A 24,713-nucleotide genomic window follows, 5' to 3' on the forward strand; every position below is an offset into this window, starting at 1 on the left:
TGCCTGGTCCAGTCTGAGTCAATCATTGATACTTCCCAGTAAGTGTTGGGGTAGTAAAAGAGATCTATGTGGTAGTAAGACTGCTCATCACAGGGACTTAGATGGAACAGACCAAATGTCTCGGATGACTACAACCATTGGACCTTCAAAAGTCAAATCACAGATGGGAAGGATATAGAATCAATACAATATGTCTTTGTGAGTGGCTCAGAGGCACCGCAGCTGATAAATCCTGCTTCTCCCAGCTGCCCTGGTAGTGGAGTATAATCAGCAGGAAACATCCAGAACTCAAAGTCAAAAGACACAAATCACTATCCTGACCTGCCACCAATAATTCATATGACAATGGTGGTTAGAAAAACTAACTTTTGACATCTGGAAGCCTCAGTCTTGGTGCATAAAATGGGGATAATAATACAGGAGAGGAAAAAAAAATTCTCCTTCCCCATCTTTGGTTCTCTGGCTGGACCTAAGAATTAAACTGACATGAGACAGATTAATAGGAGAAAAGCATGTGAATTTTCTTAAGTTTTCACATGTACGTGGGAGGCTTCATGAGAGAATGAAGACCACAGGGAGTGACCGGAACAGGAGACCTTTATACCTTTAGCCAATGAAACAATCAATTTGTGAAGAATTGACAAGACAGAGGGATTTGGCCTAAGAGTAGCAACTGATAAATAAGTAACTAAGAGGGTAAGGGTTGGCTTAATAAGGTTTGTGTATACAGATTTCTCACCACCAAATTCCCTGTCGCTGGTGATGAGAATGTCTTCCTTCCTCTGGTACAGAGAGGGTACCTTTCATATGGGACTTTCATCTCCTGCTTTCAGGAAGAAAAAGGAGGATCAGAATGTCCTTCTTGGGCCTACTCATTTTTTAAAACACCTTTAAATCAAGATAATCAAATACCAAGTGACATATTTTAAGGTGATGTGTTTTGATTATTTTTAAATAGTATCTATTCTGATCTATTCTGTTCAGTGTTCTCTGTTCAAGGTATTGAGAAATTTAAATCATAGCTTCCCTTACATTGAATCCTTACCTTGGGAAATGTACCCTCTTCCTACTCATGGGTCAGTTTAACAGGGAACTTTAAAAATAGTAGTTATACAGCTTATATAAGTGGCTTTGATACCATAGTACCCTTTGCCCCCTCATCCTGTCATTAATTTTTTCCTACCCTTTTTGGAATCTGGCAAGATTTATAATCAGAATCAGATTTCACTATAGATAGAAATCTGCTCTGCATGTTGGCCCTCTATCCACTGTTATATGAATATCTGTTATAATTATGAATGTATGAACATACAAATATACATGTGAAAATGTAGTTCCAAAATCAACAGCCTCTGGAAGCTTTTCTGGAAGGGAACCCTTTTTTTTCTTTTTTAGAGTTAACATATACTCTATGAAAACAAACTGTTTAATCATATAAAACAAAGACCAGATTTTTAAATCAGATGCTGAATAGTTCAAACAAGAATTTTAATTTGTGGTTTATTTCATTATCCCAAGCTGCATTTTCCCTTTTTCTTTCTAAATGGTCCACTATGGAATTTTTCTAAGAAGCCATTAACTGAAAACCCCCAAATCCTTTCCCTAGCAATTGCTGCTAACAAACTGGAACTTCATATCCCAAGTCTAAGGAAGATATATGGGATCCCTGGGTGGCGCAGCGGTTTGGCGCCTGCCTTTGGCCCAGGGCATGATCCTGGAGACCCGGGATCGAATCCCACATCAGGCTCCCGATGCATGGAGCCTGCTTCTCCCTCTGCCTATGTCTCTGCCTCTCTCTCTCTCTCTGTGACTATCATAAATAAATAAAAAAAAATTAAGGAAGATATATATATGAAATGCTTCTTGCTTTATCCTTATTACATGGGATCCCTCAACGTCTTATTTTCCTTTTGAATAGGACTTCAAGAACAATTGAATATCCAGATGGCAAACATGAAAGCAGTCCTTGAGCAGAGCTGCAACAGTATCCTCATGGACACTGAAGGAAACATCTGCTTTTCCAGTGGCCTTCCTACTGGAACTATATTCCATGGTGACTCCAACAGGCTTCAGTCAGCAAAAAAAAAAAGATAATGTCTTGGGCATTGGCCTGGAAAGGCAATCCTCTCATGTGAACAAAATGTAGTGAAGACATAGTTCCAAAATCAATAGCCTCTGGAGGGAGCAAAGAGCAAGAGGGAAGGAAGAAGAAAGGAAGAGAGACAGAGAGAGTGAAAGGGGGGGGGAGGAAGGAGAAATGAAAAATATCAAGAAAGCATGCGACTCTCATACAACTGGGAGCATGGTCTGCCGATAGGTGCTCTTCCCATGTGGTTGGCTCATAAGCATTTGCTTTGTTATCTCAGGTCACAACCTTGTGAGAAAATGGTTCTACCATACTAGTGCACAAAAAATCAAGGTCTGAGATGCAAGAAAGAATGAAAAACAGGTAAGGACACTAATTTGCAGGTATTGCTAATGGATGTATAAGAAATAATGGCATAGGGCACCTGGGTGACTCAGTTGGTTAAGCATCTGATTCTTGATTTCAGCTCAGGTCATGATCTCAGGGTTGTGAGATCCAGTGACCCGTCAAGCTCCATGCTCAGCATGGAGTTTACTAGAGATTCTTTCTCTCCTTCTGGCCCTCTCCCCACTCATGCTCTCTCTAGCTCTCTCTAAGTAAATAAAATCTTTAAAAAAATTTTTTTAATTGTGTCAGATGTGGTTAAAAATAGCCAGAAGAAAAAAAAAATTAAAAAAAAAAAAAAAAAAGAAAAGGGATCCCTGGGTGGCGCAGCAGTTTGGCGCCTGCCTTTGGCCCAGGGCGTGATCCTGGAGACCCGGGATCGAATCCCACGTCGGGCTCCCAGTGCATGGAGCCTGCTTCTCCCTCTGCCTGTGTCTCTGCCTCTCTCTCTCTCTCTCTCTCTCTCATAAAAAAAAAAAAATTAAAAAAAAATAGCCAGAAGAAATTAAAAGACAAAACAGCAACAACCTATAAATTTCAAGGGAGGGTAAATACATGGTTTTAGATCTTTGAATCATCCAGGAAGGATAAAAGTATTGATTATCTTTAGACTTGGATAAGCTAACTATGCATATTGTAATTCCAAGCAGATGATGGTGTACTGCCCATACTTCCTTGGCAATTGCCATGCCTGTATCAATCAATCAACATATCAATATTTTTCTACTGCAAGTACCTGAGTCTGAGGGTTTTCTCTGGTTGTAAGAATTTGTTTGGCCCCTACATAGAGCAAGTCAGAAAAGCTGGGCAGTTAATGCAGCAGTCTGCAGGACCTCACCCAGTGACAGATGAAGAGTTGCTGAATAATTATAGTAGCTTCCTTGCTCCCGGGATAGGAATCCTGAAACATGTTCTCTGCACTCTCGCAGAGGTCCCACCAGGAGTGAGCCCCAGCTGCCCACAGCACTAACTGGTTCATGAATGGGGCCTGATTGGTTTCCTTTCTTTCTCTCACTTTCCTACACCAGTGCCTTGTGGGATCCAAAGTAAAATATCTATACTCTAATTTTAGGCACCATAAAAATAACTCAAGCAAATTAGTAGAGGAGAGGAAATGGAATGACCAAAAAAAAAAAAAAAAGTCAATTCTGAAGGAGGCAAGAACTAAAAGAAAGAGAGAGAGAGAGAGAAAGCCTGTTAGGACAAATACAATGTGTAAAATAAGAAGGTAGTTGATAGAGAGTTAAAGATAGACAAAAACATCAGTAAAAATACGTCATACCTGAGCAACAGGATTCATCAACTGGACTTAATGGATGTATATAAAAGATTGCATCTAACACCTACACGTTTGTTTCAAGAATACAGACGCCATTAAAAATTACCCTGCACTAGCTTACAAAGCAAGCCTCAACATATTTCAAAGGACCAAAATGATATAGAATACATTCTTTGACCAACATATTTAAGTTAAAAGTAAAAAAATAAAAAGATAACTAGAAGATCCTTATGTTTAGAAATTAAGAAACATACCAATAAATAACCCATGGCTCAAAAAAAGCAATCATTGGGGATCCCTGGGTGGCTCAGCGGTTTGGCACCTGCCTTCAGCTCAGGGAATGATCCTGGAGTCCTGGGATCGAGTCCCACATCGGGCTTCCTGCATGGAGCCTGCTTCTCCCTCTGCCTATGTCTCTTGTGTGTGTCTTGGCCTCTCTCTCTGTGTGTGTCTCTCATGAATGAATAAATAAAATATTAAAAAAAAAGAAATCATTATGAAAATTATAAATTGTTCGAACTGAGTAGTAATGAAAGTGCTACATATCACAATTGGTGGGTTGAAGCCAAAAGAATACTTAAGGGGAACTTTACTCTTCAAATGTATACACTAGTAATGCAAATGGGGTTATGAAGCTAGGAGAGGAATAGCAAACAGACATAAATAAAAGGAAAATAATAATAAACTAATATTTTAAAATAATAAAATAAAAAGCTAAAATATAATAGGGAAGATCAGCAAGGCTCAGAAGTCTGCTTTCTGCAAAGACTAATATAATTAGCAAATTTCTGGTTGGAATGATCAAGAAAAAAAAAGAGAGAAGGCACATACACCCAATGTCAAGAGTGAAGTTAGAAACCTCATGGTTGTATTGCAGACATTTAAAAGATGGTAACTAGTCATCATGAATAACTTTATGCCAATATATTGAAAATTTTGATGTATAAGTTCCCAAGTAAATATACAACATGTGCAAAACCTGAATTGTTCTGTGACCATCAAAGAACTTAAATTGAACATGGTTCCCACATGAAACCCGTGAGGCAGATGGCTTCACAGGTGAGTTCTAGAATATATTCAAGGAACCAAAAATTTTAATTTTCTACAAACTCCTTCAGAACATAGAGAATGAGAAAACACCCCTCAACTAATTTTATAAGTTTAACAAAACCTGAATACCAAGGCTATTTATGAGAAAGAAAAGTCACAAGCTGAAAATCACTCATGAACACAACTACAAAAATCTTAAATTATTGTGTAGTCCATAAAATAGCCAACACTTATATGGTGCTTGCTAGGTGCTAGACATTGGTTTAAGATTTTGGACATGTAATTGGACCTTACAATGGTTCTGTGTGTTAGGTACTATCATCCCCATTTCAACATATAAGGCACAGAGAGGGTAAGTAGCTTGCCCAGGTCACACTGCTAGGTAGTAGTATGGCTGGGATTCAGACCTACACAGTCTGACTTGACAACTTATTCTTTTAGTAGTTATGCTATTACCAACATAGGTTTACTGCAGGAATACAAGACCATTTAACATTCAAAAACCAATTAATGCATATCGTATTTACAAATTAAAGGAGAAATGCCTCCTAATAATTCAATAGATACATAGAGGAAAAAAGCCCAAAGTCCACATCAATTCATGACAAAACCAAAAACCTCTTGGCAATCTGAGAATAGAATGGAACGTCCTTAATGTGATAAGGATTATCTACAAAAACTTCAGCAAACATCATACTTAATGATCCCACATTTAAAAGTTTCCCTTCGACTTGAGGACAGAGATAAGAATGCTAACAATTACCAATTTTATTCAACAGTGGCCAGGGGTCTTGGAGAAAACAGTAGGTAAGAAAAGTAAATAAAAGGCATAAGGATTGGAAATGAAAAAGATAAAATTATTATTTTAAACTGATAATGATGATATACAGAGGAAATTTAAAATCAGCTACAAAGAAACTACTGGAATATAAGAGTTTAGCCAAGTTTCTGGGTACAAAGTGAATATAAAAAAATTAAATTCATTTCTAACCAGCAGCAGTTATAAAACGAAATTTAAAACAGTCTTCATTCACAATGGCATTAAAAAATGAGAAGTACCTAGGAATAAATCCAACAAAATATGTACAAGACATTAATGGAGAAAATTATAAAATTTTATTAAAAGACATTAAAGAAGACCTAAATAAATGGAGAAACAGACCACTTCATGGATTGAAGGACTCAACATTGTAAAGATGTCATTTCTCTCCAAATTGATTTATAGACTCAGTAAAATCCCAATTAAAATCCCAATAGGTTTTTGTTGGAACTTGACAAGCCAGCTCTAAAATTTATATGACAGTGCCAAGGGCCAAGAGTAGCTACTCTTGAAGAAGAAAAATAAGGTAGGAGGACTGGCTCTACCAGACAAAATACTTATTATAAAGCTATAGTAATGAAGACTGTATGGTATTGGTATAAGGATTGACAAATAGACCAATGAAATAGTAGAGAGCCCACAAACAGACCCATAACTTTATCAACATTTGATATACAGCAGAGATGATATCCCAGATCAGTGCAGAAAAGACAGACTTTTCAATAAATAGTGCTGAAATAATTGGGTATCCATAGGGGAGAAAATGGAATCAGACATGCTCTGCACACTCTATACACACATCTATTCAGGCGAATTAAAACTGTAGATGCTGGGCAAAACTCTAAGGATTTAGAAGGTAATATAGAAGAATATCTTCATGACCTTGGGGGGTAGAGAAGGATTTCTTTTTTATTTTAATGGAAGGTATTTCTTTTTATTTATTTATTTATTTATTTATTCATGACAGAGACAGAGGCAGAGACAAAGGCAGAGGGAGAAACAGGCTCCATGCAGGGAGCCCAATGTGGGACTTGATCCCAGAACTCTGGGATCACACCCTGAGCAGAAGTCAGATGCTCAACCGCTGAGCCACCCAGGTGCCCCTAGACCGTTTCTAAGAAAGAAAATCCAAATGGCCAATAAACCTATGGAGTGATGCTTAATCTCCTCAGTAAAATGCAAATTAAATCCCAATGAGATACTACTACACAGCCATCAAATTGGCAAAAATCATACCTGCCAAGACCAAGGACCTTGACTGCAGATGTTCTCATGTATTTCTAGTGGTGTAAAATTGGTGCACCATTCTGGAGAAAAACAGGCAGGCATTAACTAGGAGAGTTGAGTTGGGCGTACCCTGTGCCTACCAATTGCACGGCCAAAGTCATACCTAGAGAAAATCTGGCACAGGCACGTAACTGTTCCTTGCAGCATTGTTTGAAATAGCCCCTAACTAGAAACAACCTAAATGTCCAGCAAACAGTAGAATAAGTACATTGGGTTGATGAAAATGCACCAATTACAGCTATAAACATCAGCGTGAGTAGTTCTCCAAATGATGCAGCATGAGAGAAGCAAGCTCTAAAGAAGATGTACATTTTTATCCCAATTATATAAAGTTCAAAACAGGCAAAAGGAAACAATATTATTTAGTGCTGCATAAATGAGTGGCAAAGGATAAAGGAAAACTATAAATGTCAGGGTAGTTGTGGGCTCTGAAGGAAAGGAGGGCATCACCCTGCGGTGTTCTATCTGTCAATTTGGGGGCAGTTACTGAGGATTCATTTTATATTAATCTTGTGCTTTATGAACATTTCTATATGTATGATCAATCTTATGATTAAAAAAACAACACACCCTGCATGTTTAGATGCAGAGTCGCTTTCGAAATGAGCACAGATGTAGAGATGAGGGGTACGTGATCATAGAGGTGTCCCCATTTGCTCTGTGAGACATGCCCCAGCGTGGCTTCTTTTTTTTTTAATTTTTTTTTTAATTTTTATTTATTTGCGATAGTCACAGAGAGAGAGAGAGAATGAGGCAGAGACACAGGCAGAGGGAGAAGCAGGCTCCAGGCACCGGGAGCCCGACGTGGGATTCGATCCCAGGTCTCCAGGATCGCGCCCTGGGCCAAAGGCAGGCGCCAAACCGCTGCGCCACCCAGGGATCCCCCAGCATGGCTTCTTTTGCTCAATTTTACCCATTGGGGTTAAAGCACTGAAGGGCACGGAAGCAAAAACGACTCTTCCAACAAAAACAGGGCAAGGATGATGGGGAACAGGAACCGCCTCTCAAGCTTCCCTCCAAGCTTCTCTTTGCAATGCTGAAAAAAGTCCTCCTGCGCTTCACACATCAAGGCCTACTTCAGATCAGGGGCCGGGGATGCTCCGGAAAAGGTTCAGACTCCAGTAGGCAGCCGTCTCTCCTTTCCCACCCCACGGCTTCTGCTTATCACCGAAAGCAAGGTACACCCAGGTACAGCACAGCAATTAGGAGCCTGCTGCTGCTGCCCAGGGGAGCGGGGTTTGCTCCAGCCGCAGAGAAGCACCTCCACCGAGCCTCTTCCCGAGCCTCTTCCCAGGTCTCTGCTCAAACCAGACCGGAGGCCAGGTGTGAGCCCTTAGGTCAGGATCCAGGGCAGAGCCAAATTAAGCAACCCCCAGAGTCAGAGGAGCCAGCCATTTGGAGCCTTTCATGTGCTTGGTCATTAATAATAAATAAACAAAATTACAAGCAAAATGATAACTCATCAAATCTGACACGGGCCCACTGGGCCTGCTTTAGATTTTAATGAATAAGTATGGTGAGTCCAGGGATGATTAATCTGAGCCTTCATGGCAGGGACGCGTGTTTCCTGGACTCTGAAACCTCTCGGCTCCCCTCTCTTGTTAGAGTCTCGGGACATTTTTTGGGGGGAGGGAAGGGGGTTATTCCATCAGACCTGGAGGGGGCCCTATGTGTGCACAAACAGATAAGTGCCTTAGGGCTATAACGTGAATCCTCTCATGTAGCTTTAGGTTGAAAACCTGCAGCCACACAGGTCCTGACGCAGCCTGGAGCTCGAATTCTCTGGTTATCTACACTCATGAGTCTCCAAAGTTTAAACTGGCCACTGAATCTATTGCTTGGGTTGCAGGAAACTTTGAGAAGGGCAGGGAAGGAGAGGAGGGGTACGGGGTGAGAGCTGCTCCATTGGAGGAGAGGAGGGACAGAGGAGAAGACAGGGAGGGGGAGAGGGAGAGAGAGAGAGGGTGGGTGGGAGGGAGAGAAAGAAAGAGAGACCTGGGGCATGGGGGTGGGGGAGGGAAGGGAAGCAGGGGGGGAGAGGGTGAAGGAGGAGGGGGGGAATGGAGGAGGAGGGAAAGAGGGAGAGAGAGAGGGAGGGAGAAAGACCCGGGGTAGGGGTAGGGGCAGGGGTAGTGGTAGGGATAGGGGAGGGAAGGGAAGGAGACTTCCTGAGCCTCAGCTCAGGGACCAATTCCATAATCCAGCAAATTCCATAATCCAGCAAAGAGGTGTCCAGCCCCAACTCACCCCCATGGCATGGTTTGTGAACTGCAGGGAGGCGGTATTTGAGGGCATTTGGCAGAGCCAGGGACCAGTGGCTTTGTGGCAGGTGGCCAGGCTGCTGGAGGTGGGCAGGTGGCCAGCAGTAATGCCAAAGCTCATGAGGCTGAAAATCAGGGCAGGGCTTCCACAACACCCACCTGGCAAAAGCCAAGACCTGGAGTTGCTGCTGTGCTACCCGGATGATTTTGTTTGCTCCCTCTCTGGTGTGATGATCTTTTGTCATATGCTTATTTCCAATACTTGCTATGATCTGATTTAGGCCTAGCTTCTCTGTTCCATTGATTTTTTTTTTCTTGCTTCCTGCTAATTACCCCAGCAGTATAACACATATATTTGGGACACCTGTCCTGCCACTAATAATGCCGTATGAGTAGAAGGCTAATGTATTTCACTCTTTCTCCCTCTGTTTAATATAGATGTGAAAAGCAACTCATTTTATGTTCTGAGTAAAAGCTGTTTGGACTAAGATCGGATCTTGTAATTCTGTTCCTCTTTCATTGTGTTTTGTTTTTGAGAAAGCACGAGGTTTGAGTGATTAAAAGGGAATGCTTATGAAATTGCAGAAGGACCAGTGAAGGCTGAACGTGGGCTTTTCAGAAAGTTGAGGAACGATGTCACAGCCTCATGGGAATCCGATCCTGTGAAGGAAACCCATTCTCGGAAGTAAAAGCTGTAGTTGTCAGTCTTCAATCTGTTGTCGGAAAGCTTCAGAAAAGAACATGTGTGTGTGGTGGGAGGACCCATCCATTCAGTCCTGTCTTCTTCCCCTCTCATTTTCCATCCTCACACCCAACTTTCTAAGGGGTTAATGTGTGTTCTTTTCTTTATGTGTATTTTTGTGAATTAGGGACTGTTGTTACGTATGCATATGTCTATATTTATGTCATTTTTACTATGTCCTTTTTTTTTATAGATTTTATTTATTTATTCATGAGATAGAGAGAGGCAGAGACATAGGCAGAGGGAGAAGCAGTCTCCCTGCAAGGAAACAATGAGGGACCTGGGGATCATGACCTAAGCCAAAGGCAGATGCTCAACTGCTGAGCCACCAGATGTCCCATTTTTACTATGTCCTTAAGGCTCATACACATTGCTATGTGTACATGTGGGCTATTACTTCTTGTCCCTCCATGACTTGCATTCCCTCATTTACATATCTACTCCCCAGGGATGGATACCCAGATTGCCTCTAACACCCCAACATACTGTTTCTGTAGATCTCTGTGTCTCCTCTGTGAAGATTTGTGTAAGAATTTCCACAGGGTATATTTCCAGGAGTAGAAATGCTGAGATATCATTAGTCAATTAAATATTTATTTTCTAAATAAAAAAATAAATATTTAATTTTGTAAGACACACCAGGACATCCCCTGCAAATCTATACCAGTCTACATCTCCACCAACAGTACACCGAAGTCCCTATAATCACCAACACAGCCATACACACCTCCCGCCCCTACCAAAAGTCTTAGAATGATCTACTTTACCATTGTTTGCCAGTCTAATGAAAACAAGTAAAGTTAGACAATTTTTTTTAAGAAGGTTCCATACCCAACATGGGCTTGAACTCACGATCCTGAGATCAAGAGTCAACATGCTCTATCACTAAGCCAGCCAGGCACCCCTACAACTTTTAAATTTTGCTTTTCTCTGATCACTTTGAGCACATCTACAGGTGCTATCAGTGAGGTAAGTGATATTACAACCCCACATCTCAGTGACTTAAAGTAAATGCTTGTATATCTTTGTTCACTTCACAGTCCTGTGTGGAAGGGGTCAGGGTACGGGTACAGCTTCAGATGGTCAGACTTCTACCGTGCAGCTGTCATCTCTGAGGGCCTAGAGGACTCCATTGGATTCCCTGCAACCAGCCCTTGGAGTACAGCACAGGAGGTCTGTAGTGCCATGTGCATGGACTTATTCATACTCCTTGGGTCAGAACCCAATCACACAGCCTGAGGCAAGGGACCTGAGAAATGTAGTCTCACTGTGTGCCAAAGAAGAAAAGACACAGAAATCAGTGAAGAGTTACACAGTCTGCTAACTTTTGGGGTTTCCTCTTCTATACATTTCCTAATCATATCCTTGCTCCTTTTTTTTCTTTGGACTTCCTCCTAGTCCAAATTTGTATATTTTATTTTTGTATATTTTTTGTGTATGCTAGAAGGCATTGGTTCCATGTTGATTTTATCCACTGTAAATGTTTCTTGCAATCTGTCTGCCTAATCACTTTGGTGATGGCCTTTTATCAGTCAGCAATCTAAATTTTTCTGTAACCTAGTTAATCAATATTTAGCCTTTTGGTTTTGGTTTTTGTGTTTGTTACTTGCTTACAGTTGTAATCTCTGAATTCCTCTTAAAGGTACAACCGCCACAACTCCCCTTGTCAGTTGCCACTCGAGTCCCCAGTTTGCAGGGGAGTCACTTGTTAAAGAAGTGGAAGGTCCCAGAAGAAAAAGGCATCCAGAAACTAATTGCCCAGCTTCCAAGTCTTTCCCCTAGCATCTAGTTCCTCATAGTCCTGCTCCAAGGCTCCTGTTCAGAAAGCCCTTCCAGCTGGCTGGAGAGTCAGGCAGGAGCCAGACCACAGAGCATGTGCTATCAAAACGGCTGCAACATTAAAGGGTATTATACTGGAACTTTTTCAGACACACTGGAACTTCTTTCAGTCTCCCTCCCATGTTGTTTCTTGACTTTGATCTCTTGCGCATACTTTTCTCTTGCCTAAAAAGCCCTGGTCTACCTTTGCTTGGCTAAACCCTTTTAAGATTTCCAGGAAGACTTCTATAACCTCCTTCACCCCACCTCACACTTAGGTGAACGCACCTCTTCTGTTTTCTCCAGGACCTAACCTACCCTCTCATGCTGAATTGACTACACTGTGTGACAGTGGCCATTTGCCCACCTGACTGTCAACTCTTTGGAAGTGCCCGAATCCAATTTCCCCTTGTATGCCTAATGCCAGCATGGGACCTGACACAAGCATTGGCGTTAATGGCTGTTGAGTGGATCTGATGGGCTTAGTGTGCCCTATCCACTGTCCTTGGCCCTCCTACCCCAGCTTCATGAACTTTGGGGGAGATTTTTACTACAATGGAGAAGGCCCAGAAGTCTTCCGCTCCAGCAGCCACCTGGGATGCCTCTCCCTGGCTCTGTCACTCAAGCTACTTATGGGCTGATCCCCAACCAGGCCCTGCAGAGTGAGGATGCGGGTCAGCTTTCCTGGGCCTTCCCCTCTGTTGTGGAAGGGGAGGTGGGCAGCGCACCTTACATATGGTTGAGCGAGGGTCAGTGAAAATCAAGGTGCTCTGTGTGGGCAGTGGCCCTCCTCTTCCCGATTCCCACATTCAGTGGTCAGCTTGAACAGGAGAGCAGGCCTCAGGCCAGCAAGGTGGAGGAAAGACAGTCCTGGGCCCCGCGGGCCCTGCAGCTTGCCAAGCTCGAGGCTCGACTGCCCCCTTGTGTCCAGAGAGTAGAAGACAAGGGAAACAATCCAAAACAGGGTTAGGACTGGTCCCCAGGGAGTCATCGGCCATGGCCATCCTGCCTCCTTCCACTGAAGGATAGAGACAGTCAGGGGACGACCTGCCTTATTCTCCAGAAGTGTGTCACCCACCCGACTCACCGTCTGTTATTTCCCCTGGACGTCTGTCTGAGTGCCCGGGATCCTCCCCTGGAAGGCTTTAAAAGGAAGGGCTTGAACATTTTAAAGGGGATTTCTCCAGGGGAGGCCTCCATGCAGGATGGGAACAGGCCAGAGAGCTGCTCCCGTCTGCCTGTAGATTCCACTTCCAGAGGCGTTCTCCACGGCAGCTTGGAGGGCTCTGTTACAAAGAGAGGGACACTGCTGGGCTTGGCAGCCCTCTCCTAGCGCCCCCCACCCCCACCCTAACACCACTGTCTGGCCATGTGAGATCTCCGTCTGGGTCTGTTCGTCCCAAGCACCTGGTGGGCCCTCCTCCCACCCCCTCCACCCTGGTTCCTCTCCACGATATCACCCTATTGATTTCTTTCTTAGCACTCATACTTTTTTATTTTATTGTATTTTGTCTTTGATCTACTCCTTTATTGTCTGCCTTCCCTTCTCCTCCCAAGTAGAATGAGGGCAAGGCCTTGCCGATCTTATCCACTGTATCCCCAGAATACAAAACAGGGACAGACATATAACTGGTGCTTCATCCATGTTTCTTGGCCGAGGTTCCGCAAATATGCCCGCTGTCACCCGTGGCTCCCACCTGGGCCATGCTGCTTCTTCCACCTGACACGCCTTCAGCACCCCAGCCCACCTCCACCTCCATCCCACTATCTGCCTGGCAATTGGGCATTTACTGTTAGTTGAGGACTCACTTTAAACACTACCTGTTTGTGATGCCTTCCTTATCTCCCCCAGATTAGGCATGACCTTCTGTGTGTCCTCCTCTCCTAACACTGTTGTCATGACTATCTACGAGCCCAGCAAGGGCAAGAATTGTGTCATATTTATTCCAACATGCTCGATGCCTGGCAGATGGCAGGCGCTAAATAAATATTTATTGATGAACTCTGACTACACCCTGGAGAGGCCCACAGAGTCTAATGCCCTGAGCCACCTTCGCATCTTTCCTTGGCCCCCTCTGTTCTCTCATATGGAGCTCATCTTCTAGGCAAAGAAAACATCATTCACCTGCCATCTTCCAGAGACCATGTTTTTTAGCAGTAGTGTTTCTTCCAGTGTGAACACCTTTCCAACCATCACCCTCTCTTATAACTCATCTCAGCTGCCACTTACTGCATGAGCTTCCATCCCTGAGCAGGAACAAATCCTGCCTGCTTCTGTGATTCCCATCATTGTCCTTCTCCCAAGCAAATTCTGCTTTTCAGTGCAGTCCCACACCTACTCAGTAACAGCTGCTTAACAGAAGTGTGCTGCCTGTTATTTCAGTAGATATAAACCCTTTCTGGCCACTAGCCCCCCCTGAAACCAAACATAATGCCTACTCACAGTCCACAAAGTGTACGTGGTAACTTGAATATCATGTGAAGGAGCCAATAGCTCCCTGATGTGACTACCCATGTAACTACCCCAGGAGAATGTACCCAGGATGTGGGTCCACACTCTACGCAGGGAGGTAGAGCACTGGGCAACTCAGCCCTGCTCTGGACACCCTCCCCATGTGCCCACCCACCTTGCTCTTTCTTTGCTGTCTGCTTGCCCAGCCCAGCCCAGCTTTCTGGCTTGCACACTTCGATGTGTCCTGGAGCTGTCCTTGGAGGAGGTACTAACGCTCAGCCTCTGGGTGCATCCAACACAAGCTTCCTCTGGTAGTGAACTCCTGATCTGCTCCCAGCCTTTGAGAGTCAACTTCTCCTATCACTCACGTGGTGACCCCATGGATAGATATGACCCGTTCTCTACGACCATCGTCAGCATGCACACACACACGCACGCACGCACACACATACATGTGCACATACCCACATACACACACAAGAATATATCCCAGACATGGGGTAGAATGTGATCGAGGGCTTAAGAAGCTTAAGCTTGGGGATCCCTGGGTGGCGCAGCGGTTTGGTGCCTGCCTTTGGCCCAGGGCGCGATCCTGGAGACCCAGGATCGAATCCCACGTCGGGCTCCCGGTGCATGGAGCCTGCTTCTCCCTCTGCCTGTGTCTCTGCCTCTCTCTCTCTCTCTCTCTCTCTCTCTCTCTCTCTCTCTCTCTGTGACTATCATAAATAAATAAAAATTTAAAAAAAAAAGAAGCTTAAGCTTAAACTGTGAGGACCAGCCCCAGGCAAAGTTTCTGACACTTCCTGAGCATAGCACCTAATTTACGTAGGCACTCGACAAATATTTGTTGGGTGAATAAATTACTTGCTTGCCCACCTCCTAGCTGCTACTAATGGTCACCGCTTGGGTGACTTCTCTGCCCACTTGAAGCGCTGGCCTGTTCTGAATGCCAATGCCCAATGGGTTATCGGGGACCTCCAGGGACAGGACCCCGACCTGCCCAGCTGTCCTCAGTTTTTTCTGAAGTTCACCAAACACAGTATGTTACCTCCCCTCTGGGTCTCTGCTACTGCAGAATTCCTGTTCTTCACAGGCTATCCCGGATTCTTTCATCTGGCTTACTCCTGGTCACCCCTTATATCTCACTGATCTGCTATTTTTTTCAAAAGTCTTTCCTGAATGCTCCATCCTCATCCCAAATTGGCTTAGGTGGATTGTACTGGACAATGAAGGAAAACCATCTCTGCAACTCCCTTTAGAACTGCTTGTCACACACATATGGAACGTCAGCAAAAACTTACACGTACAACATCGCATGTGTACTTATCTATCAGGTGTATTTATGTTCTCTCTTTGGGGTCTCACAACTGCCCTGGGGAGGTGGGTTATTATTTCCATTTCAGAGATGGGGACACAAGGCTCTGTGGTATTAACAACACACCTGACATCACAAGAGCAACTAAGCTAAGAGCCAAGTACCAAAGTCCATGTCTTCCGACGCCAAAACCTCTGTTCTTTTCATTTCATGGGATGGGGCTGCAGTCTCAGCAGGGGCGAAGATGCAGGTGGGGAATGAGCTCAGAAGGTGAGCAGTCCCCAAATGCCTAAATTAGGAGATGGTGAGGGACTCTACCTTCGTCACCCTGTGCCACCCCGAGGCACCCTCAAAACTAGAGGAGGCATATCCTCATTTCTCTGGTCCAATTCTTTCCCTGACCCTGGGCCATTAGTGGAGTATATTGTAAACCTCTCCGTGTGAGATAAGTACCCCTATTTATCTGGCAATCATGTATAATGAGGCTCTAAAAGCATTTGCAGGTAAGGGTTCTAAATAAGGTCAGCTAAAGGGAGAGAAAAGCAAATGGGTGGCCGAATGCGGGCTGGAAGTCCTGCCCCTGCACACCCACACGCTTCCAAGGACCCTGCGTTAGTCGTTCTTCTGGGCCACGAGGAAGAACAACCCCGTGTAGTCTGAACACTTTTCCAAGACGGTCTCGGGTCCTCGCTGAGCCTTCTCCAGCCTCTCGATGGTGAAGCCGGACTCCTGCAGGACTTCACGCAGGACCTTCTCCTTCAGTGGCAGTACAGTGAATCTCGAGTCTCCCACCATGTAGAAGGTGCAGTCAAAGCTCCCGGTCAGCACCAGATGGCCCCTGGGCCGGAGCAGGGGCCTGAGGTGGCGCAGGGCGTCTCGGAAGGCCTCCAGGGTGCCGCAGGCGGACTCAAGACATAGAGAGGAAAGGAGGCAGTCCGCCAGGGGCAGGACTGCGGGTTCCAGGGGCCGTTCTTTCCCAACGTCACACTTGAGTACCCGGCGGACAGTTCTCCTTAGCCGCTCCTCCTTCTCAGCCCACTTGTCCCTGAGCGGAGGGAAGAGGGAAGAGTGGCCAGCTGGGTCAGGCTCATCGTGTGACATGCATACATCACTCCTGGCCATTCTCTGCCTTTCGCACAGACTCCCAGAGTAACCAGGTCACTGGTCCTACAGACCAAGAAACCGAGCCCCGGAGAGGGGGCCAAGTCAGAAAGCCAGCTACTGACAAAGTCTAGCCTAGGACCTGCTGACCCTGACCCTGAGGTCACTGCTCTTTCCACCCATAGGCCCTCTCTGGGCAATGCTCCCGGTGCTTGGCCCGTTCTCTCTCCGCTGGTACATGTTTAACACAACCTAGCCAAGTGCAACACGAAATGGAAGGCCTGTCAGGAATCAGCTGAGCAAAACTATAAAGTGTGCTTGGGAGACTTTGCAGGGGTCCTCCAGGCTCTCCCCGTGTCTCCTGACCACTCCACTCGACCTCCTTGTCACCTCATACATTCTCTTTTTACCTATATCTTTTCTCAGCACATGGGGGCTCATTTATACCACATAAGGCATAAGGACTAGCACTTAGAAATTTACTCTTTCCAGTTCTGCATTTTTAAAAAGTCACAGTCTCAAGCAAAAGGCACAAGAATCCAATATACAACTTCAACCATCTTACCTACCTGGGGAGAGTGGTATTTTGTGAGTGGAGGGGCTATGGTGGACTTCCTAGTGCCCTGAAATTATCCAGGGTAAGTAGAGTCTGCTCACTTGCATGCAAGATTGGTCTTAACTCTAAGCCCACCTCCTGTGATGGGCAGAAAGATGCCACAAGTTCGGAGTCTCCTGGAGGCTGTAATTGGAACAACAGGGGCACCTGCCAAACAACCTGGCTGTCACCATTCTCCCTTAACCCCAGGGGGGAAGCCTTGGCATTCTGGGTAGACATTCATGACAACTCCTTTCTGGCTCTGGGTCTGTCTACAGACATCTATTCTTCTTCCCTCTTTTGGTATTTATTGGATTCATATCTCACTCTTCTTCCTTTCTTCTTGGGACCCCACTGACTTTCTTCCTTCTTAGTCTCCACCTGCCACATGAGCCCCATGAGAAATCTTGGATTCTGAGAGCTAAGTGAAGCCCACATCATGGCGATCCCAAAGCAAACAACAAACCCCTTACCTGTCCCCCTCAAGCTCACACACATATTTCACCACTGGGGACCAGTCAAACGCCCCTGGCATCTTCTTCAGCCACTTTTCCAGCTCTAGGCGGTTCTTGTCCGTGTAGTCAGTAGCGATTATCTCCTCAAAAGACTCACAGGCAGAGAGAAGCTGGTAGATGGTGGGCCCAGAGCCTATGTCAATCAGGAGCTTTCCTCTCAGGCCACCTGCTTTAGAACAGACACATTCTAAGCCATGGGCGCTAAAACGTGGCTCTGAAAGGCTCCTCTCTCTGTCCCACCTGGAGAGGCTGCGGGGAGTCAACCATTTGGGAGTGGAAAGTCCAGCATGAGAAATGCTGCCTGTCCAAACAGCCTTAGGCAGCCCCGCACAGTCCCAGCACTGAGCATGGAGAGTTTGGTAGGAGGGGAGAGTGAGGAGCAGGAGAGTTTATCTTGGGGGGTGGGGGGTCACTTAGTGGAGAACCAGCTTTTGTCCTTCCAACTGCCAATTCATCACTGTAAATAAGCATTAAGAGAAGAAGTCTAGTCACACTCCTGGGGACACCCATTTCCATAATGCAAGCACTCTTCACTAAGTGTCCTACAGCCCCACTAAAAACATCCATAACATTCCAAAGATCAATCACCAAACATTTATTGCGAACCACCTGTATTCCCAGTCTTAGACTTTATGAGAGGAGAAAATCTTGACCCAGAGACCTCAGAAATGTTTAGGGCATCCCATCAAGTACCATATATCAAGTATATTTAGAATCATCCTATAGGACAGTTCCTCATACTCTCCAAGGTCCAAAGTTTCTGTCAATTGTCTAGCCGCCCTTCCCCACTCCCACCCTAAACTTGCCCTAGGATTGAAGAAGATCAGCAACTAATTTAAAATTTGCATGCCTACCCTTCCTCCCACAAACCTCTCCCAGGTTTCAAGGAGACCAGCACCTGGTTTAAAAGTGGCGTTGTAGTGTTTTAGGGAGAATTGGAGGACGTCATCACCCACAGGGTTCTGGCCCATCTTGTAGTAGCCCAGGTATGTTGTGGGTTCAAAATATGTCTGGTAGACATCCAGCCCCGTGGACTCCTGGAGAGCCATGGAGAATTATAAGCTTTGTCCAGGAAGGAGCAGTCTGATGCTCTGGGTCCTTCTTGATGGAACTCAGGCTTAGTCACTTTGCCTGCCCTTAAATACTCGGATAAAGATCAGAACAGCCAATGAAAAATGTTCCCTGAATCCTCTTCCCTTCGGCCATTCACCTCTGCCACACTCGAAACTCCCATCCCCCTCTCCAGCTCCTTCCTCCAGCAGTGGACCCCACTCTCTACTCCTACCCCAACCCCCAGGATTTTCAGTGGCTTTGGCTTGTATGGAAGGGTTTCCAGGCTCTTCTGCTCCATTGTGCCACGCCCTTTTCTACAGTGGTTTTTAAAACAATTTTAAAAGCTTGCCTATTTTTTACATTAATTCCCCTGTGAACCCCCAGTTAATAGGATGGATATGCCTTAGTTTGTTTTGATCTTAAGCATTTTCTGAACTACACCCCTTCACACAACACCTGGTTTCTGCCCCAGATCACTTATTGGATGTGGACAATATTTAGCAAAATAGGGAAGATAAGAATATGTTTTAGTTGAGGGGTGAAGATGAAACAATCAGCAGTGATGAGTTTAGTTTTGAGCATACTCCACTTAAGGCTGAAAAACCTACTCTTACCCAGATATAAGTATAGAACACACAGAGAGATCTGAGCTGAAGCTACGGATATGGAATGAACATGCAAAAAATACTTTTTCTGTCACTGAACTGAATTTCTTCTTCAAGTCCCATGGGTGGTAGACGTTAAATCTCAATCACTTAGAGTCTTCCTTCACCAGGAGTGGGGGTGGGGTAGAGTGGGGAAGTTATGTGGTGCCAGGAAGGGGAGCTGGCTTTTGTCCATGATGTTGGCACCAAGATTCCATTGCATAATCTTTCCAGATAACTGATTAACAAGAGTTACAACATCCCCTTTATGCAACCTCTATGCCTGTACCACTCCCTCTGCCCTATTTCCATTCCCCACTCAGGAGCTAGGGAAATCACTCTCCCACTCCTCAGGATCTTCTGGGCCATGAAGCAACCATAGTAACTTTTCTTCTGCTCTGGCACCATATTGAGAGTAGGAACAAGTCTGAAGTCTTGACACTTCCTAGCCCATACTCCGGGAAAGGGCACAGGTTCCCTGCGTTTACATTTTCTTTAATAAAAAAAAGGATAGATTAATTAATAGGGGTGTCCTGGGTGGCTCAGTTAGTTAAGTGTCTGCCTTCAGCTCAGTTCATGATCTCAGGGTCCTGGGATCGAACCCCATGTAGGGCTCAAGAGGAAGCCTACTTCTTCTCCCTTTCCCTCTAACCCTCCCCTCAACTCATGCTTTCTCTCTCTCACTCTCTAATAAGTAAATACAATATTTTTTAAAATGTAATTAATAGGGCCACCTGGGGCACTCAGTGGTTGAGCATCTGCCTTTGGCCCTGGGATCGAGTTCTGCATCAGGCTCCCCACAGGGAGCCTACTTCTCTCCCTCTGCCTATGTCTCTGTCTCTCTCTGTGTGTCTCTCATGAATAAATAAATAAAATATTTTTTAATATAATTAATAGCACAAATTTAGTTAATTCATATATTGATCTCTGTAATCTGAAAACAGAAAGTATACCTTTTGCTAAAGCTGTCCATGGAATATTCAAGAATTTACAGAGAAATCATAAAACTTCCCCAAAGTAGAAATAATACAAAATGAAATACTCTGACTAAAATGCAATAAAACAGACATTCATTATAAAACCAGAGAAAAAAAGGCCCTCTACCACAAATATATTTTTAAATTTTCTCTGAAATGCTCTTGGTTCAGTGAGGAAAGGAAAACAAAAATCTTAAAATATGTGGAAAACAGTTCTACAGATGAGAATCTGAAAGCAGTGGGAAATTCATGATCTTAAATATTGATGTTAATGAATAATAAAAAATAATAAATTAGGGATCCAGATCAAGAAGTTAAAATGATAACAAATACATTTAAGGAAAGCATAGGGATAAAATTAATAAAAGGGAAAGTCAACATTAATAAATGAACAGGTGATGAGTACAGAAGCCAGACTGGAGTTGAGGGAGTGATCTGGAGGTGAAAGGTTGATGAGGAACGCAGGGAATGGGAACACTTGGCTGGGGAGGGGAAGAAAGGCATCAAGCAGTAGCCGCATGTGGATATGCCTTTGATGAGAGAGAGAAATGCTAAATATTTTGACAGTAGAGCAAAAGGCAAGGATAGGTGCAAGTGCAAGTCAAATTTAGAGAAATGAGTGAGAATCTGAGAGTTCACAGCTGAAAATTGTGTTTTTCCTGAAAATGAGTAGGGAGACACTGGTGTTTCAGATTCAAGGCAGAACCTTGAATGGATGGAAGGCACAGATGAAGGAAAGACAGAATTCTTAGGTATTTTCAAAGGCCCAGATAACTTGGTAGGAGATCGGCCTTGGTAGGAGTTCAGTGTGATTTTCCCCAGTGTGCTTAAAGGTCTAGGTGGAAGAAAAGTGAACATAATAGGTTGAGGTGGTATTGGGATTTTCCTGGGCAGGGGAAATTATAAGGGAAATGGCCAAAAAAGTAGAAGAGACAGCCATCTATTTCTCTATTCAAAGTGCATTCATTGAGCACCTGTTATATAAGATATTAGGTAAATATTGAAGAGCATGGACTTTAGTTAAACTGCCTAGATTCAAAGTCTACTTCCACCATTTATAAGATATATCCTTGGACAATTTCTTTTTTGCCTCGGTTTTTTTTTTAATCTGGAATTCATGAGGTCAATGATCAATCTACCTCATAGAGGCGTCAAGAGAAGTAAATGAGTTCAAATAACTTACTCAAAATAAATAACTCAAAGAATCTAGAACAGAAATTTCACTTCTGGCCATGGCAGAGTAACAAACACTGGAATTGCCTTTCACTGTAAAAACTACCAAACTGGACCAAATGTGGGACACTGCTGTCTTCAGACATCAACAATAGGCACCACACAAGTGCAGTCACATAAAGTGAGCCCAGCCTCCACCAGCTCTCCACCCGGGGATGCTTTTTCCTGACTACAGCACAAAAAGGCAGAGCCCAAGAAGAGTCCAGCTGTCCTGTTGAGCTAAGAATGCAAATATTAGAGTTTGGACTTGTCGCCAAATGGAATTTGTGTGCTCAGTACCAGGGAGGAAGGAGTCACATGAGGGACCCACAAAATGGATCATTTGCTAGGGCTGCCATAACAAAGTACCACAAAAGTGGGGAGGGAGGCTCTAACAACCGAAAGTTACTCTCTCACTGTTCTGGAGGCCAGCAGTTTGAGATCAAGGTGTCGGAGTATTAGTTTCTTCTAAGGGTGAGTGAGAATCTGCTCCACACCTTTCCCCTGGTGTCTGGTGATTGCCACCAATCTTTGACATTCCTTGGGTTGTAGATGCATCACCTTGATCTCTCCTTTCATTTTCACATGGCTTTCTCTCAGTGTCCAATTTCCCCTTTTCAGAAGGACACTAGTATACTGGATTATGACCCACCCTAATGACTTCATTTTAATTTAATTACCTCTGTAAAAACCCTATTTCCAAATAAAGGTCACATTCTGAAGTATTGGGGGAACTGAACTTCAGTGAATCTTTTGAGGGGAACACAATTTAAGCCATACCAGGTCTCCCCGTTAGTTTCTTCCAGAACTGGGCTTCACATGTACAGGTTGAGCTTTTGTAAGAGACTGGCTGCTAAGGAGTTGAGCACAGAACCAAAATGTTCGTGATCACACCATGCTGGGAGTCATCATTCCAGCCAAAGTGGAGAGATCCTCTTGTTGCTGCATTCAGCTCCCCTACCAGAAAATTCATGCTTTGGGAAGAAGGATCATGCCCTAGAATAAAGGCTACTTTAGTAGATTCACTCTAACAAAGCCTTAAACCAAGGCTTGACAGGGACAAGGAAACCCTCTGATAAATCAATTGCCTTCTTTTTTTTTAAAGATTATTTATTTATTTATTCATAGAGACAGAGAGAGAGAGAGAGAGAAGCAGAGACACAGGCAGAGGGAGAAGCAGGCACCATGTAGAGAGCCTGACGTGGGACTCATCCAGGGTCTCCAGGATCACGCCCTGGGCTGCAGGCAGCGCTTAACCGCTGTGCCACAGGGGCTGCCCATCAATTGCCTTCCAAAACTAAACCCAACCCTCTTTAAAGACAAACAGCATAATCCAGACTCTTTCCAGTAGATCTCCCACAATATCTAACCTACAACAAAAACTTCTTAGATATTCCATGAACCAGGAAAATGTTACCCATAAAAATAAAATGTATCCCATAAAATGTTACCCATAAAAATAAAATAAAAGTCTGGAAACAGACTCTGGGATGATCTACATGATGAAATCATCAGACCGGGACTTCAAGGTAGTTATAATTAATGTGTTTAAGGAGTTAAAGAAAAATAAGTCTTAATGAACAACAAATGGGAAATCTCAACATAGAAATGAAACTTTTATTTTGTAAAGAAATTCTAGACTGGGGATGCCTGGGTGGCGTGCCTTCAGCTCAGGGTTTGATCCTGGAGTCCCGGGATTGAGTCCCACATTGGGCTCCCTGTGAGTCTACTTCTCCCTCTGCCTGTGTCTCTGCCTCTCTCTCTGTGTCTCTCATGAATAAATAAATAAAATCTGGGCAGCCCCGGTGGCACAGCGGTTTAGCACCGCCTGCAGCCTAGGGTGTGATCCTGGAGACCCAGGATCGAGTCCCACATCGGGCTTCCCGCATGGAGCCTGCTTCTCCCTCCACCTGTGTCTCTGCCTCTCTCTTCGCTCTCTCTGAATGAATAAATAAATCTTTAAAATAAATAAATAAATAAATAAATAAATAAATAAATAAATAAATAAATCTTTTAAAAAATAGAATTAAATTAAAAAAATAAATTCTAGACTGAAAATGCAACATCTGAAGTGAGGAATTCACTGGTAGTTTTAACAGCAGATTGGAGATGACAGAAGTCAGAGCCCATAAACTTGAAGACAGAGTCAGAAAGATGATCCGTTCTGAAGAAGAAAGAGAACAAAGATTGAAACTAAATGAACAAAGCCTCAGAAACTTGTAGGAAAATATAAATTGTCTAGCATGTAGCTAATTAGAATCCCTGAAGAAAAGGAGTGAGAGAATGGGGAGTGGGTAGAAAAAGTTATATGAAAAAAAAAAAAAAGAAAGAAAAGAAAAAGTTATATGAAGAAGAAATAGTTAAAACTTTCCCAAATTTTGTAAAACACACTAACTTACAGATCCAAGAAGCTCAGCAAGCCCCCAAGCAAAGAAAGTCGCAACTCAGCACATCATACAGTTACACTTCCTAAAATTGTGAAATTATTCAGAGAAAAATGACATATTATGGCAAGGAGAACAATGCCACAAATAATGGCTGAGTTCTCATCAGAAACAGTGAAGGCCAGAGATAATGGATGACATCCTTAAATCTCTAAACAAACAAATAAAATAACTGTCAATCCAGAATTCCATATCCAGCAAAGGTACTCTTCAAAAATGAGGGTGAAGACATGTTCAGATAAACAAAAGCTGAGAGAATTTGTTACCAACAAACCTGGACTAAGAAATACTAAATAAAAAATAAAAATTAAAAAAGCTCTTCAGGCTAAAAGAAAATAATACCTGATGGAAACTCAGATCTATGGGAAGGAACAAAGAGCCCTAGAAACGGCAAGTTCCAGACTTTGCCTTCTGCTTCCTCTAGGCCCTCAATCACCTTTCCTCCCTCTGCAACCTGAAATATATTCATTAGGAATCTTTGTGTCCTAAGCCTCCAGAGATCCATGAGGGCCACAGGAAGAATGGGCTGGGGTCCAACCCAACTTGAGCTGCTGATGGATGTACCATGCTTTCCTACTGTGCAACTAATTTGGGAAAGTTCCCCTGGTCTCGTCATAGAGAAAAAAATGCAGGCCAGGTAAACTAGACAAACATCTCTTCAAGCAGGATTTGAGGTTA

The 24,713-nt window shown here is 43.9% G+C and overlaps 1 protein-coding gene across 2 annotated transcripts; it reads right to left on the minus strand.

Moving 5' to 3' along the window:
• Positions 1-15,497: 15,497 nt before the first annotated feature.
• Positions 15,498-18,840, minus strand: LOC112671309 (nicotinamide N-methyltransferase-like). Of its 2 annotated transcripts, none has more exons than XM_025465473.3 (3): positions 18,604-18,840; positions 17,664-17,871; positions 15,498-16,539 (listed from the first exon to the last, which is right to left on the minus strand). In XM_025465473.3, the coding sequence occupies exons 1-3, from the start codon at positions 18,752-18,754 to the stop codon at positions 16,107-16,109; spliced, it is 792 nt and encodes a 263-aa protein (XP_025321258.1). In that variant the 5' UTR covers positions 18,755-18,840; the 3' UTR covers positions 15,498-16,106. The 2 variants fall into 2 exon arrangements, with proteins under 2 accessions (XP_025321258.1, XP_025321256.1); XM_025465471.3 differs by having other exon boundaries at positions 17,664-17,874.
• Positions 18,841-24,713: the final 5,873 nt, after the last annotated feature.

This window comes from Canis lupus, chromosome 5 (genome assembly GCF_003254725.2).
Source record: "Canis lupus dingo isolate Sandy chromosome 5, ASM325472v2, whole genome shotgun sequence".
Taxonomy (NCBI): domain Eukaryota; kingdom Metazoa; phylum Chordata; class Mammalia; order Carnivora; family Canidae; genus Canis; species Canis lupus.